This window comes from Coccinella septempunctata, chromosome X (assembly GCF_907165205.1).
Source record: "Coccinella septempunctata chromosome X, icCocSept1.1, whole genome shotgun sequence".
Lineage (NCBI taxonomy): Eukaryota > Metazoa > Arthropoda > Insecta > Coleoptera > Coccinellidae > Coccinella > Coccinella septempunctata.
This window is the reverse complement of record NC_058198.1, coordinates 4,556,566-4,571,993: the sequence shown is the minus strand read 5'-3', so window position 1 is coordinate 4,571,993 and position 15,428 is coordinate 4,556,566. Positions and strand designations below refer to the sequence as shown.

General features: G+C 37.9%; 2 protein-coding genes across 3 annotated transcripts; both read right to left on the bottom strand.

Annotated features, from left to right (window-relative positions):
* Window positions 1–906: 906 nt before the first annotated feature.
* LOC123321564 lies at window positions 907–4,820 on the bottom strand. 2 transcript variants are annotated; one of them, XM_044909230.1, is made up of 4 exons: window positions 4,506–4,820; window positions 3,002–3,487; window positions 2,191–2,474; window positions 907–1,582 (listed from the first exon to the last, which is right to left on the bottom strand). In XM_044909230.1, exons 1-4 carry the CDS (start codon window positions 4,598–4,600, stop codon window positions 1,026–1,028), a joined length of 1,422 nt encoding a protein of 473 aa, XP_044765165.1. In that variant the 5' UTR covers window positions 4,601–4,820; the 3' UTR covers window positions 907–1,025. The 2 variants fall into 2 exon arrangements, with proteins under 2 accessions (XP_044765165.1, XP_044765166.1); XM_044909231.1 differs by lacking the exon at window positions 4,506–4,820 and adding an exon at window positions 3,944–4,142.
* Window positions 4,821–6,245: 1,425 nt separating this feature from the next.
* On the bottom strand, window positions 6,246–12,631 carry LOC123321600. Its single transcript, XM_044909281.1, has 3 exons — window positions 12,267–12,631; window positions 9,025–9,223; window positions 6,246–6,753 (listed from the first exon to the last, which is right to left on the bottom strand). Exons 1-3 carry the CDS (start codon window positions 12,460–12,462, stop codon window positions 6,627–6,629), a joined length of 522 nt encoding a protein of 173 aa, XP_044765216.1. The 5' UTR covers window positions 12,463–12,631; the 3' UTR covers window positions 6,246–6,626.
* Between the last annotated feature and the right edge of the window lie 2,797 nt (window positions 12,632–15,428).

Here is a 15,428-nt window from a genome sequence, read left to right as displayed (position 1 = left end):
TCGACTGCTAGCTGGAATCTGCCCACACTTGTAGTATATACTTTTTTCTAGTTGACTGTCAACTCTTGTTGTAGACGGACCACCCTGTATTAACCATCTTTCGAAAAGTTGACTGCGGAATATTTTACCCAATATCAATACGTGATATGATATATGTGATAATTCCAAATTTTCAAGGGAAGAGGAAGAAAGAAATTCTTTGTTGGTTGACTGTTTGAGAGAATTATAAGTCGAAAATAAAGACCTCTTATCAAGTGCACCAAAATGACTAATTTTGACCGACATAATTGTTATCGAAAATCTTTGATGCACGTGCTCGGATAAAAGCTTTTGCGTGTTAAATTTTCCTCCTCATTTTAATTTTTCTGTGCATGTGTGATAGGTTAGATTTATCAGGGCTTCGTTATTCTAGGATTCCAGAAATATTTCAAATTCAAATATCGAAACAAAATGTTCCAATATCTAATTTATCAAATATTGTCGAGGCAATCCCATATCTCGATATTCAAGGGTCCGTTTTCAACATTTGTAGAAAAAATACCATCCCATAGTGTTCCAACCAAATATTGTCTTTGATATTTAAAATTTTCCTTGTTCCATGGAAACCTCTCAAGAAGTCAGCTGTGAATAATTTGTTTCACAAGCTTTATAATTCTTTCGTGTTCGACTTAAGCCCGTTTGCAACAACCGAGAATTCTCTAGAAAATTTACTCGAGATTTCATGCGCCGTGAATTATGTACCGTTACATACGCACTTTCGGTAGAATTCTCTGTTCAGTTGCGTACTAAATAGTCTCCGCCCTTTTCTTGCGAGAATTTTGTAGAGAATTCTCCAGAGAATTCTCGGCTGTTGCAAACGGGCTTAAGATGGTATGGAATATTTATAGGGCGCGGAAAAAAAAGAGATTCGGTTTTAATGAATTTTATTCAACTCTTTTAGGTACTATAAAGGTCAAACAAGCCCCCGCATTATTTTCGAGCAGAAGACGCTCTATATCACAGCAAAATTCCTCCGCGAATCAAGCTCACGCCGGAAAGAACCGGTCGTTGAGCCTGTTCGATCCGGTATAATCCGCCCCTGAGCCGTACGGACCGTAGTGCGAAAAATACGACGGAAAATCGTTCGTCTCCCGTTCGAAGCTGATCAGATTGTTGTTCTGGAAGGACGTGGGCCCGTCGAAATAGTCGGCCAGCTCCTCGGGGTTGAATTTCAACTCCCCCGTACCGGTCCTGTCCGGAAAAATCATGGGCGCGGGCCTGTGGGCCGGCGACGGTCTCTGGTAGCTCGTCTCGTGGAAACCGGCGAGTCTCTTTGGGTGCCTGAGAGGTCCCTCGCGAGCGTCTTCGTCGCTAATTGGGAATTTGAGGGTCCTCAGGGGCCCGGCATCGTGGAAATTGCTGGAAGGATATAGTTCGTTGCCGAATGCGTCCGGGAACTTGATTCCCCTTTGTTGACGGACGTCCGGAAATCTGTTGCTGGCGTAATCGAAATCCGTGGGCTTCGTCAGTATCCGTTTTTCCGCCCTATTGGCTTTGTAATTGTACACGCGATGAGGAACGTGCGATCCATAGTTGTTGATTGCTGAAATCGAAAAACAACGTTACTTTTTGGTGGTTGAGGAATGTCGGTAGGGTCTTTCCTGGGAGGGGAGGGTGTTGGTGCACGAATTTCCTGCATTTTTCCCACTAAGGGTCAATATCTTCATAAAACAAGACCTTTTCCTTCCAGTCACTAGAGTCTCCTCTAGTTAAGATGGGTGATAACTTCAGAAAATTCATCCTTCCTTCTTGCTTTACGAATTTACGTTTGGACGTTTCCATCCAGTCCCTGATATTTTTCATAGGGCGACAATGTTGTCTCCTTACTGGTCCTCGTTTTCCCTCTATTTCCCTTCACATTCCACTGATGCAATGGGTATTGTCCATTTTGAACCACGTGTCTGAAGTGGCACAAAGTTTTTTGATAGTTTCCAAGTCTGTACCAATCCTCATTTATTGGCTTATAAGTGTAGGAACCTTGAGGTCTTGATCATTGTGGCATCATTTCGATGCTTTCTTGGAAGCCGACAGGCTCAAGCCTGTGACTTGAGATAACAAGACACTCCGAAGGTAATGATTCCCTAACTTGAGCATAATTCAAATATAGTTCAGGGCAAGCATCTTGGTAAAGTATTGGAGGTTTGTATTTACCTGGAAGAAAATTGGCTGGAAATGATGGTCTCTGTTGTAGATGAGCTGGTAGTTGTCCGTAAAATTGATTCTGCTGGTGCTGGGGGTTCAATCCGCTGAAGAACCTGAAGAATCCGCCATTGTAGTTGTTGAGGTAATCTACGAGCTTTTCGGGATCTCTGGGACATTCGGGGTAAGCGTACATGCAACTTCCAGCATTCCCCTTCGAGGAATAACCCAGCAATGCAGCTTTTCCGAAGGATAGTAGAGGGTTCAGCTCGACTCCATTGAATCCGGATAATAATCTGAAATGATACATATTATCTCAACCAAGTACGAGAATGGAATCATCTGAATCTTAGAATCCTACCACCATTAAAAACTTATATCAACATTTATTCTTTTCCTTGAAGTGAATTTGCTATTCCTTTGTTGAAACATCGAGAGTCATAGGTATTGAGGGAAGTTCGATCAAATTTTAGAATGATTTCATGTTTGGCTGAAAGAGGCCATCTAGAGCAGTGTGACTATGGAATCAAGTATGAAAAATGGAATTTTTCTGGGGACGCTTTGAAATTCTTGGAACATATAGTCAATGCATTATTTATAATGTAATAACATTGTTTATGTTAAGGATTACTCCTTGTTTGGACACATCGCCAATAAATACCTTTTCCCAAATGCGTTATTTTATTGGTCCGCTGGTTGAGTGAGGATATTTTCAGTTGAAACCGAATCTTGTTTACAACGGCTTACTCATCCGGTAACCGTTATACAGCCACCTACCAGATATTAAACGTAACAAATAGAGAAAGTACCTGGTATGACTCACCCGACTATTGAATCCATATCGACATTGAACGGTAATCTTAGACCACTTTGTCTTGCGGACAATGTTCCTGACGTTACTTCGCACAATATCCTGGGAACGCAACGTAACTCGTCATTCCTGGCGATGGAATCCAACGCTTCCATGAAGGACTCCCTGCTGGGCAGGAACGACGTCCAGGGTTTTCCGTTCTGGTCCGGGTACCCGATCTGGGGTACAGGGTAGCCCGGTCGAGGCCTTAAAAGGCCATAACCGACCTCTGGATAGGGCTTACCGTAGGTAGAAGCCGGATTTTGGATGAGGGGTCGATTTTGATATTTCTGGAAGTAGTTGTAATGTCCTGCGTAAACGGGAGTGTTTCCTCCCTCTCTTGTCCCTTGGATTCTGTGCAAGTGGTTGTAGGCACCAGGATAATTCGAAGTCGTGATTGGTTGATTAGGGTAACCTTGGTTTATTTGCCTGCTCTGTATGGCGTAGCTAGTAAGATTCCTGTAGGGTGAAATTAGTTTTTTTATGGAAATAATTGATGCTAGTTCGTTGAGAAAAAATCAGTTTGATCATAGATGAAAATGATATTAAAAACAGCTTATTTATAGTTGTCCTTTCCGAGATGTTCGAATTTTAAAATCAGCTCCTTTCGAAACATGATTCTGACAGATAAGGGGAGTGTTTTATGTTCACTTTGGAAGTAAAATAAGAAAAGATAGGTGCTCACGTTAAAACAATGCAGCTCTACAATGGAACTCTCGTCAGATACAAAGTGGCATTATGTCTGATTAAAAGTTAGCAGTATAAACAATAACACATGTATTGCAGTTCGTCTATTGTTCTAATCGACAACAAGCAGAGCATCATTGCGTGAAATATCTGCTGAACGCTCTGCCATACATGTACACAATGTTAACTACGGCGTTTTGACCTGAATAAACATTAGGTAATATTTACATCAGAACTCCTGTTAACATTAGGCCGCGGTTGGAATTACATCCAACATAGTTCCGCCAGTTCGGCGAGCTATGCCATTAGGCAATTTCCGAAAAGCAGAGGTAAATGCCGAAACAGACTCAGTTTTATGCGGTTCCGTTTCTTCATGACACATGAAATTCCCAACTAGATAACTACTGTTTATGCATATTCTTGAGGTACGTGCTATTCATAATTTACTTATTGGATAATCTACTTGCTGTGCTTTTACCTTTGGCCGAACAGTGCTACCTTCGAATTGTGAATTTTAGGTTTGATTGTCTCCGCCGAATCAATATTTGAAAATACGTCTGCACCACCTTTTTCACTTAAACGACGAAATGTACTTATTACTTTACAAGAGTTTTTTCCTTCAACTGGTTTCTAAACTTTAAAAAATGAACACATTATTCTCGAGGTCTCTAGAATAAAGAGAGGTGAAATCATATGAAAAATCTAATGAAAACTGCATCAAAATGTTATCGATAAATCAAGAGAATCGAGGAACCGTAAGAATTGATGAGAAATCAAGACTCAATCTTACCAGAGAGCTTCTAAATTTTTATCTCCTTCACCAACAACCCCTTGCATCAGGAACAGGAAAGAACAGTAGAGGAATAAACTTTTTGAGGAATCCATATCGCGTTCAGTTACCGAATCTTGACTGCAGAAACTTCAAACTGTACCAATCGAAGGAACCATTTCTATCTCGAAGAAAGCTCAGTGTGGGCGATTTGTATGTCCATATTTTTGACCCACGTTCCTTGGGAACGGTGTACTCTGCTCGAATTTTCGCAACATTTCACATCTGATGACCCACTTGCTTTATAGAAAGTAAAGTCTTGATATCGGTACGGAAAAGTCGAAGAAATATAGGCAGCATCCGAAAATGCCTCCTTGCTATTGAGTCTGACCTCTCAGGATTCAGGTTAATACCCTTCTACTTCTTTTAACTAACCAAGTAGCTAATTTTCGATTTTTGATTCGAAAATATGTGGTCAAATTTGCATCGTTTTTGATTTGAGCTCTTTCATTAAATCAATATGGCAGATTCCTGAAATATGAAGGAAAAAGGCGTCGAACTAAATGCAAACGACGCAATAATTTCATTATCAAAGTCGGAGGCACCTACTATTCTCATTTTCTCGTTTTTTTATCGGGTTTTCAAGAATCTCCGTAGCAGACGATAAAATTGTTATCGTTGCAGATTAGAGTTTCCTTATAAATTGTAAACTGCTGTATTAACCTTGAGGCAGTGCAATTGAAATTCCCCTTTATTCAGCTGTATTCTCGAAGTGAACAATTCATTTAGTACGATCGATATATCCATTCGTTCGATCGTCACTTAGTCACTTCAATCTCACGATTTGTTTGTTGCCTATTTCGTGAAATCGGCGAGGAACACCTGGGTACTGATGTAATATCCCATTACTTGTTTAGCAATTACGAGAATAATCTCTTTCGAATGAGATCTCGGTTTCAGGAAAATTATGAAACAACGATGAGAACTTCTCAATTCAAAAGAGGGATTTGCCCCTGAATATAATGGTTGGGATAGGGACGTGAATACTTCAAGGTTTCATTTCTTTCAGATTCGTCATATGGCAATGCGGGGGACACCTCTGTATCGAAATAATGTCGTTTGGTAAGGGGTATGTTGGTCTTCCCCGAACAATGTGACGATGAACACGTGATTTTCTTGTGAAATATACAACATGACGTGAAAATATAAGTGGTTCTGATTAACCATAGCAGCGTTTCAACTAGGTTCAATTGAAAAACGCAGGAAGTTGATATGAAAACCCACCTCTGTGTGCATCTTCAAACAACAGGAGGGGAAAATGTAGGTCAGGAACCGCATGGCAAATTTACCAAGCTTCAACTTCACTCTTCTACATTCTATATCGTTTCATAAATCTCCTGAAACCCTTCACTCGAGTTGTATTTCAATGCTGCCTACTTAATTGGAGGAGTTTCTTTTGGTCCTTTGTTCGATTCCTGCAGGGAAACACGCCAAATCGTTGTATTAAGTCATAATAGACCTAACCGTACTTGGTGTTTTGTTTTCTTCGGTTCGAGATATAATACTTCCATATTTCTCGCATATATAGTTCTTCAGGAAGAATCATTTAGATGAATTTTAATGTTCCATTTGGAAAAACTTATAACGAATCAATCCCTAATTGAGTTGATCGTTCTATTCGAAACAAATCTTTATTGTACAAGATTGTATACTCCTCCTAAGTACCAAGTAGGAAAAATAAGCAATGAATAAAAGTCTATATGGTGTAATAATTTATTAAATTCTTCTGTACATATTTATTATCTAAAATTCTAAACGATACAAAATTTGGCGAGGTAGACATGAAATGGTTCGACTTAATAGTGTATTGGGTGAAATAAAAGAAATTTGGACCTGAAATGGCAAATTTTCATCGTCAGTCTACAGGCACATTTGTAGTTTATAGTTAAAAATAAAATAATTTCTGCATAATTCCGGTACGTAAAAATGACCACGATAATTGGGTGGAATGGTGTGGTATCGAGACGAAATGACTTTTTGAAACGACCGTAAAAAGTCGAATGACACGCGTCACCTGATACGCTTATAGACTTCTAAGCATTATTATAGCAGGACACTATAAAACAACTAGTTTATATGAAATTAATCACTGCACGCACGCCCTCTCTTCGCAAGTTGATTGCAAAACCTCGGAGAGGCAATAAAATCTCCAAGAAAAACACTCAGCAGATAGAATTCCTTGTGGTGCTCCTTAGAATATTTGTAGTTTCTGAAAATAAACAGAAATTATTCATTTAATGAGATATGGATGAAAAATGGGGGATATTTTTATAATTGGTCGTCATAACTTGAACTTTTCATTCGTTTTTCGCTACATTCATCAATGTTTTGATAATTTCGAGTAGGTATGTATTCTTATTGAAGTGATTCAAGTAAATCTGTTGGAGATGTGACTTTATCGGTCAGGAAAATTGTTATTTTTCAAGAATTTAATTTGGGGAAACAGTCAGGACAGGACAGTCTTATTTATCACAATAATTTTTCGATATATTAACCAATTTTCGTGGAAATCTAAAGAAAATATGGCGATTACAGATGAAAAATTCCCTCTAAGACTGTTGACTGTTGTTCGGCACATATTTCATGCGGATCTCATGTTACTCGCAACGAATTTATGCATAATAGAATGCATCGTTTGGGAATATCGTCGCTAATCCTCGTACAAGAACGGTACGCACGTATAATAATTTCTGAACAGCTTAGATTCCAGCTAACTCAACAGCTAAGCCCTTTGCCGAACGACGCGAAGGTGAAGACTAAGACAGAATCCATCCGGATAATAGGAAACGGGGATTGCATTTTCCATTCGAGTTTATGTACCTTTTCACATATCGAATCTCCCGAGAAATAAGTTGAAACGAGGCTATCTGATGATGGCACCGAACAATACCTTTAGAGTATTGGGTGCTCGCCTGTTTGAGCATCGGAGCGTTTGATGTATTTCTTTCGCGAATTTTACGATTATAGGTCCCTCCAAGATTCAGATCGAACGATGAAATGGTGCTGAATGCTCACGATCGAAATAAACGAATTTTATTTATACTGGGTGAAAATCATATGGTAACGATATAAGGCGATTTTGAATCGGTATCATTAGGTGCAATCCTTAAGAAATGCGAGCTCTGGATATTTTGTCCTGATACCCTTCTGGAGTATTCTGGACACTTATCTACTATGTGTAGAGCTGTTTTTTTGGATACACAGGCACTGCGTATCTTTTCTGCTAATTTCTCCATGCGGAGAAAAGATATTTGTACCGACAGTGTACCGTCAGCAGTCTCAACATCAACGGAAGCTCAGCTTGTAGTTGCTTCGAATCTTTCTGCTATAAATGTGTGAAGTACCACCAATTTTGCTTTGCCTTTACTGTGTAAAACCAGGGACCTCAGCTCAGTCCTTTAAGACTCTTCTTGAGCACAAGTGCAGATATCTAGTGTTGCTGATTAGCTCTGGTAGTTGCCAAGAATCTAACGACAATGGTTCGTTTCCGTTTATTTGAGTGAACCAGTTCTTCAATTCGATCTGCGATCGGAAAAGAAGCGGCAAGAAAATTAATTAATGGACTTTACCGAAAGCATTCAATAGCCGTTAAGTTAATAGTATGCAGAGTTCCGACGGAATGTCGAAAGTTGTTCCGTTTTTGAAATTCAGCGGAGATTTTAACGCGTTTTGTATATTCGAACATTCACTTTTCCTCGCATCCGTCTTCTGTCATCTGGTTGCCTCAGAAAACTCTCTCTGCTCTTCGCGTGGAATGATTAATGAAATTTGGTACTCGGAAGAGTCGGGGACTCGAAAATTCCTCGAATAAATCGATGAAAAATTACAAATTCATCAAGTGGAGTTTGGTACAATATTTTTTAACTTTAATTTGAGAAGAAAATGCAAATAATCAAACTGGTGGCATGGTCTACAATATTCTGTCCTTGCCTGTTGCTATAATTGATCAGCTGATCTGAAGAGGATTGACTTTGGGGATGTTAAAATTTATGTGAGATGCGTCATTTCGAGGACTGTAAAAATGATACAGAAAAACATGGAATTGTCGTAAAGTTCGTTGAACGTGACAGGGGACGATCCAGGTTATATCCTGAGAGCAGATTGTACTTTTCATTGTGCTAGATCGCACACTGCAAGTACTTTAAAGTGAGTTGAATCCCTGCCAAGACCTCTCCATCGTCTGATTCGTTGGAAATAGAAGTCAGAAGCGCTGTTTAGGACAAAACTTAACATAAACTAGAATATTATATCGCACCGATAGATTCGGTATTTCTCTAGATTCCAATATCAAACGTTGAGAATAAAAATAAGAACTATCTGATACCGTGGCTCGTATATTGTGCTATATCTAGCTCTTGCGAATGGCCCGTTGTATTTATTAGGGACCATTCGTTTTTGCTACGTTCAACCGGGATAAGATATTGAATTGGACCGGACGATCCGGAAATGGAGCCCTAGATTTCATTCCGCTTTTATTTACCTGAAAATTTCGTCCCAATCAATGACCAATTCTCCGTTTCCTTTTGTTTTTCTTGCCTTCTCCGCGTGATGTAAACACACTTTCGTGTAAATACAGACGTTCTCTCCCAGTTCGGAAACGAGACGTTTCTCTGCCTCAATCATATCGATCATGTCGTCATATCCGATGGCCGATCGCTTCGTTCGTCCCACGTATGTCTCTGGAAGGAAAAAAAGGGAAAAGTTAATTTAAGTTTGCTTTTTCTATGTTGTTTATCGATACGCGAAGTTCAAGCCCTGAACTTTCGTTTCGATCAAGCAATAAATCATCTCTCAGTGGTTTCTCGAAGAAGGTACAAGTTTTAATAACTAAACAATACTTCATGAAATCCTGATATCAATGAAATGAATCAAAATTTTGTGTAATGATAGAGACAAAAATATTTTGTTAGTATTTTGGCATTCATAATGGGGAGATTAAAAATTATAATTATAGATACATGAATCATAAGTGAATTTAGAAATAGTTTCTCAGGAAAAGCGTGCTCATTTTCATTATTCTCTGAATATCTCAGTCATTTCTGAATGCATCGTTCCTCAACATTTTACCTACAAAAAAACGAGAACATTTTGTTTTCAAGCTTGGAAAATTACTTCGATATTTCCTAGAACTTCATGGAGCATTAACAGCACCTTTTCGATTTATTTAAGGCGATCCTAACAGGGATGGATCAGATTGAGGATAATGAATGGAAAGTGATAAATTAAGATGAGAAATATTGTAAAAATTCAACATTTCATCGTGGGATACTCTACTCTCTCTATCGAAATACACTAATCACATATAAAACGAATATGATGACAGTTCTCATGCCATAAAATTCTATGAAAGTGATGTGAAATGCCGGCACTGGAGTTTACCGAACCTTCGTTTCCTAGGAGAGTATGTGGAAAACGAAATATTCCTGTCTAGTCGGTCCCTGCCCTATAGAAGGAGAGACAATTTTTCAAGACCTTAACATGTCCACGTACTTCGAGTTATCGAACTAGCATAACTTGCTTCGGAGAACTTTTAATTCAAGTTGACACGCGAGCCCACAACACTTTGATAATAGCATTCAACTACTTACAAATTAAATCTGCCGACCCTTGCAATTTATGGGGTTTATGGCAATTTTGAAATTTGATCAACTCTGATTAGAACATTCGAGGTATTACTATGTTTATAGAATTCCCGGGATCTGGCAGTTTTTTTTTCAATTAAAATTCGCCTTTATAACGTCGCAGAATGATCGATAAATTGATACGGAGGGTAATAGCAGGGTTCAATAGGGTCCGAAAAATTCTCACTCAAAAATACCACTGTATTAAAGAAAACTCCGTATTTACAAAATCGGAAAATGAATTATTCTCTCTCCATACAAGATTGATATATCCACATGAAATCCTGTCATAAAAACTCAAATGAATGAGACAAATACAACTGAAAAATGTTTTTGTAAATTTTAAAATAGTGTATCGCTACAATGTATTCGATTAGTTTCTGCTATTTGTATGTATACCCTAGAGTTCCAAGCAGATCGACAAAAAGTGACACGATTATCGAAGGTTGACTATTTTGTAACATGAATGCAAATCAACTTTCTAATATCGTTTGAATGCATGAAAAAAATTCGTTAACACGTCGAATATTGACGCATGAAGACATCATTAGTGATTAGCGCATAGATCAAATGAAGTTTTTTTACGAAACTGAAAATTTCAAATATTTTCTTGGGGTCATTATCAAGAATTCTAATTCCCCAAATGGAATTCCTCAGGTTTTTTATTGCTTCCCTATAGAAAGTTTACGAAACGTCGGGAATAATTCTGCTAAGAAAGTCAGCAATAAAATGTAAAATATGCTGAATTCAGATACTTATCCTCCGAAATTTCTCAATTGAATTACCTCTGTGCACAATGAGATAATCTTATTTCCTTTGTGTTATGCACATGAACTGACGGAACTACTTGCTATTCTGATGATACAGTTATTAAATGAACATTAACTTTCCACTTTAACGTCCATATCATATCGACTAATACATAATCGTTTTGAGGAGAGATCAGAAAAAATCTTTTTCCAATGAACAACGAAGAAAATTGAGGAGCAATCGTATGATTATTACCTAATACAATTTCTCCGATGATACGCACGAAAGAAATATATTTTTCCTCTTCAATTTTCTAGAAAAGAGAATAAAATGGTCTTATAAAATACTTGTGGACTCATTTGGCTTCGTTCTATCATCATACGAACTCATGTAATATATTTTCTTCGGTAACTCCACAATTTTCTTCATTAACTCTTGAATGAGGTAGGAAATGGAAGTAAATCTACTAAAAACCAGTATACACAAAACGTAACGATACTTAGTGTGAGTGTAATAAGATATAATGAAGATTGAATAAATACAGAATATAATTAATAAAGAAAACGGCAGTTGCGTATTTGAAAAATCGATTAATGATAACATTCCCATCGTTAAATCAGCTTGTTGCGAAAAGGGGTCAGACTCGAATCAAATTCATCTGTGAACTCAACAATTATGTGCTATTAGTCTAATTTGCGCCAGTCTCATGACTTACGTTCTAATCAAAAAAGATTTTTGCTGACTGCCAACTATTTTGCAAACGAGAAAATCATTTGGATACAGTTATTCATCTCGTGGGTATTCGATCTCGTTCAATTTCCTTCTAATTCGCATTTCCTCTATCGTTTCGTTCAATATTTGCTATATGATACGGTTCTACTTCTGCCTATATGAAATTCTGTCGAAAAAATTCTAATTTCTAGCGAATTTATGTAAACGATGTAGCATGAAATATTATTAGGCTATTTATCAGTTTACTTCATGGCATATAGAGGACATGATTAGTTCAGCTCGAAAATTTTATTGAATTTTGTCAATTTATTTATTATGATTCATTTCTGAATTCGTGGAATTTAAAACTTCTCAGTTGCAACAAATAGAATACAAGATATTCTCAGAAAAATAAGTAAGTTATTCCAGTATGAGATTAAAGAATGTTAAAACATAAAATACTCTTCATATTCACTTCCTTATCTGACAATTTGAATAGTAGATGGTTGAATCACATCATTTTGAGGACTGAGGAACAGACCATTCAAAAGGCATTGAATCCAAAATATAGGCAAACTTTGAACCACTTTAGTGGTTAGGTTTTGTGTGTTCTTATGAGGAAACGTGGTTTCAAACTTACTTGGATTAACGGTATAGGCTAATTTCTTGACGAAGTTAGAGATCCTGACGGCCAAGATGATGAAGGGGAACCCGACCAGTTCTACGGGAAGTTCGAACGCTGGTTCTTGAGCCTCCGTCCCCCAGGTGCGGTCGAGGATCAGAAGATTCATCTGTATCACCACAAACAACCAAAAAATAGTTCCGTACAATTGCATAGTGTCTTTTACGAATACTCAAGCCGCAGACACAGGTTCAACTTCTAATGAAGTTCAGCATCTGTTAAAACATCAAACTTTTATCGGTGAAAGTGACCACCACTCCCCGTTGCAGTCTCACGTATACACCTTCGGTTGTAGTGTGTGTTTCTTCAGTTTGATGAAATTGAAAGTAGTATGCGAGAAACAGTTTTATAGAGAGTGAGATGGCGAGGCCACTCATTGCTGGTGCCGAATTCTAATAATGGATTACGCAATATGTGATTTCATAATAATGTATCGATTGTTTGAAACCCCGAAGAACGATGATGGACATAATATGGGATTTGCGAAAAAAATTTCTAAATTATTACGAGTGACAATCGTGTCCAAGCCATAAATGAGTAGACACCACAAACGACGAGAGAGTCGAGTTCGACCGGATGTTTCGATACGCGTATCTACCAGAAAAATCATCGTGGATCTGAATGTGATACACATTCTGGAAGAGCAGCTCTTCTTATTATGCATTTCGGAATTCCATCAACTTCGGTGCAACCGTTCGGTCTTGACGATTTTTCAACTGACCCCATCTTTTTGGGAATTTTTCAAATAAGTATATCTCTCAGAGAAATCATTCTCTCAAGTTCTCCAAGGGAAGAGGCTCCCCAGTGGAACCGCAGTGAGAGACCTATCAAAACCTAGTTATACGATTACCTCTGCTCTTCCTCTCAAGGCTAGTTATTCAGTATCTGTCGCTGTTCGCACCCTTAAATCATCAGGTGCCCAAAACAAAAACCAAAACACTATCGACCAGTGGATCAGGACACTCCCGGTATCGTATTTCGACGAAGCGACAGAAAACTAAATTACATCGAGACGATAAAAATGCTAATACTTGGAAACAGTAGATAAGTTCGAGGCAGTATTGTAGCAGTTATGTAAAGTAACTGCAAGATTCTTTGTTCAGATGTCATAAAATAATTAGTTTACTACGTAAGGGACAAGGTAAATTGCTGGAGCGTTTAATATTCTAAAATATTGGACAATAATTATCATTACCGGGGATACCACTCGCCGATGGACCTCGCAAACAGGCCTCGGCTGTCCAGTAAAAGTCTATCTGCTGCCGACGCATTTTGTCTCGTATATTTCAGTTAATAGGGCGCAGTACGGAGATGATTGTTCGGCTTGCTCGTGGCCTCTTTGTGGCAAATCAGGCCGCCACCATAATGCCGGACAGTAAGGTTTTAATTGATCATCAATTTGTTTGAGTCCGTTCCTTCCTCAACCATAATTTCGATGAAAATTCGCATCTTATTAGCTGGCCTAGGCGTTTTCGAACTGAAATATGGACCGATTTGAAATTTATCACACTCTGAACTTCAGCCACGTTGTGTGTGAATTTCGAACCGAACCACAACGATTGAACGTGTGCAATGTTGCTTACATCATTATATAATAGCTAAAGAGTTCACTATTTACCAAAAGGAGGGTAACAGTTACTCGTCTTTTCTTCCTTCCCGATTGCTTTTACTTCCGAGGCTGAGATTAGATCATTTTTGTTCATTATTTCTGATTTGGAATGGAGCACGAGCAATCATCCTAGTAAATACTAGTTTTACAGTTCACTCTTTTAGACTAGCTTCTTTTCACGAAATGCTAAAGGTGAATTCATTCAGTCGTACGCGACTCAAATTTGAGGAAAAACTTTGGAGTTTGCAGCTGGACACCACTTTTCACCGCATGAAAATCCGTATAAAAATGGGGAGTTCTTGTTGTGAATTGGAAAATCATATGGTTTATCTTGAATGCTACACAGAAATATCCTTCAGATATGTCCAGCAATAAAATATGGCTATATTCTGAGTGTCCTTTCAACAGTTTTTCGGGTATGAAAATTTATGATTTTGCGTATGACGATTTTCTCAAGCTACCATATCGTAGACTGAATCGTATGTTGTTCTATTGCACTGCTTCTCTCTTGCACTGGCGGGTTGGATAAGGTCATAAAACGTCTAATTTACATGTTTCTACAAACGCCTCTTCAGAAACGGGCGATTCCCCGTTCTCCTTCATAGGAACAAGCCATGAAACTATAACTCCTTTGAAAAATTACTACTGCTGAAATGAAATATGTTTATATTTAGTGCATGCATCCAAATATAGGGGTGCTCTTCAGATAACATAATGAACCATACTTGAATAATATGTTTGAGACTTTTATTATTACGACTCGTAACTTATAAATGTCTTTATGGCTTCTATTTCTTGTTTAGAGTAATAAAAATGGTATAATTCCGTAGCAAAATTTGCTCTATTCATTGAAGTTGCTGTGCATGGAAACTACTTTTTTTTGACTAATGTAGTTGATGGACATTATTTCAGTGTTGATGAAACAACTTCTCATTCCTCTTCTTATTCTAATAGATTATTAGGCGATAAGTTGTTTGGAGGATCAGTTACATGTAACTTAATACTTTTTCAACGACAAGCGTATAAACAGCACAATTAATCATTTTCGCTATACTCATCATAACTTTCAATTTTGACAACTACTGTCCATGTAGTAGGTATGTCAAATTGTGACCAATAATACAGGATGACCTGATCTGACACAGTAATAAAAATAGAAACATATAATTAACTTCAGCATTAGAGTACAAATAGAATAAGAACAGTTTTCTATTCTATTAGTAGAGTTTCCATAGTATAAGTGGAATGATAATATTTCGAATTTTCCCAAATAAAATCAAGGTTTCCATTATTCCGATCGGAAAAACCCCCTGTTCTAGGGATTCTTGTAAACACTCGAATTTCAGTGAAATAAAAGTTTATTTTATCGAATGTCCGCAGTCTTACTCGGAGATGAAACTCAATTTAGCGTAAGTGGAGCAGGCACCAATATTTCCAATGATTGTAAACTTCCCCTCGCATTATTAAATTGTAACCGCTGACCAACCACTTCGTTTTCTGGAAATTGCACT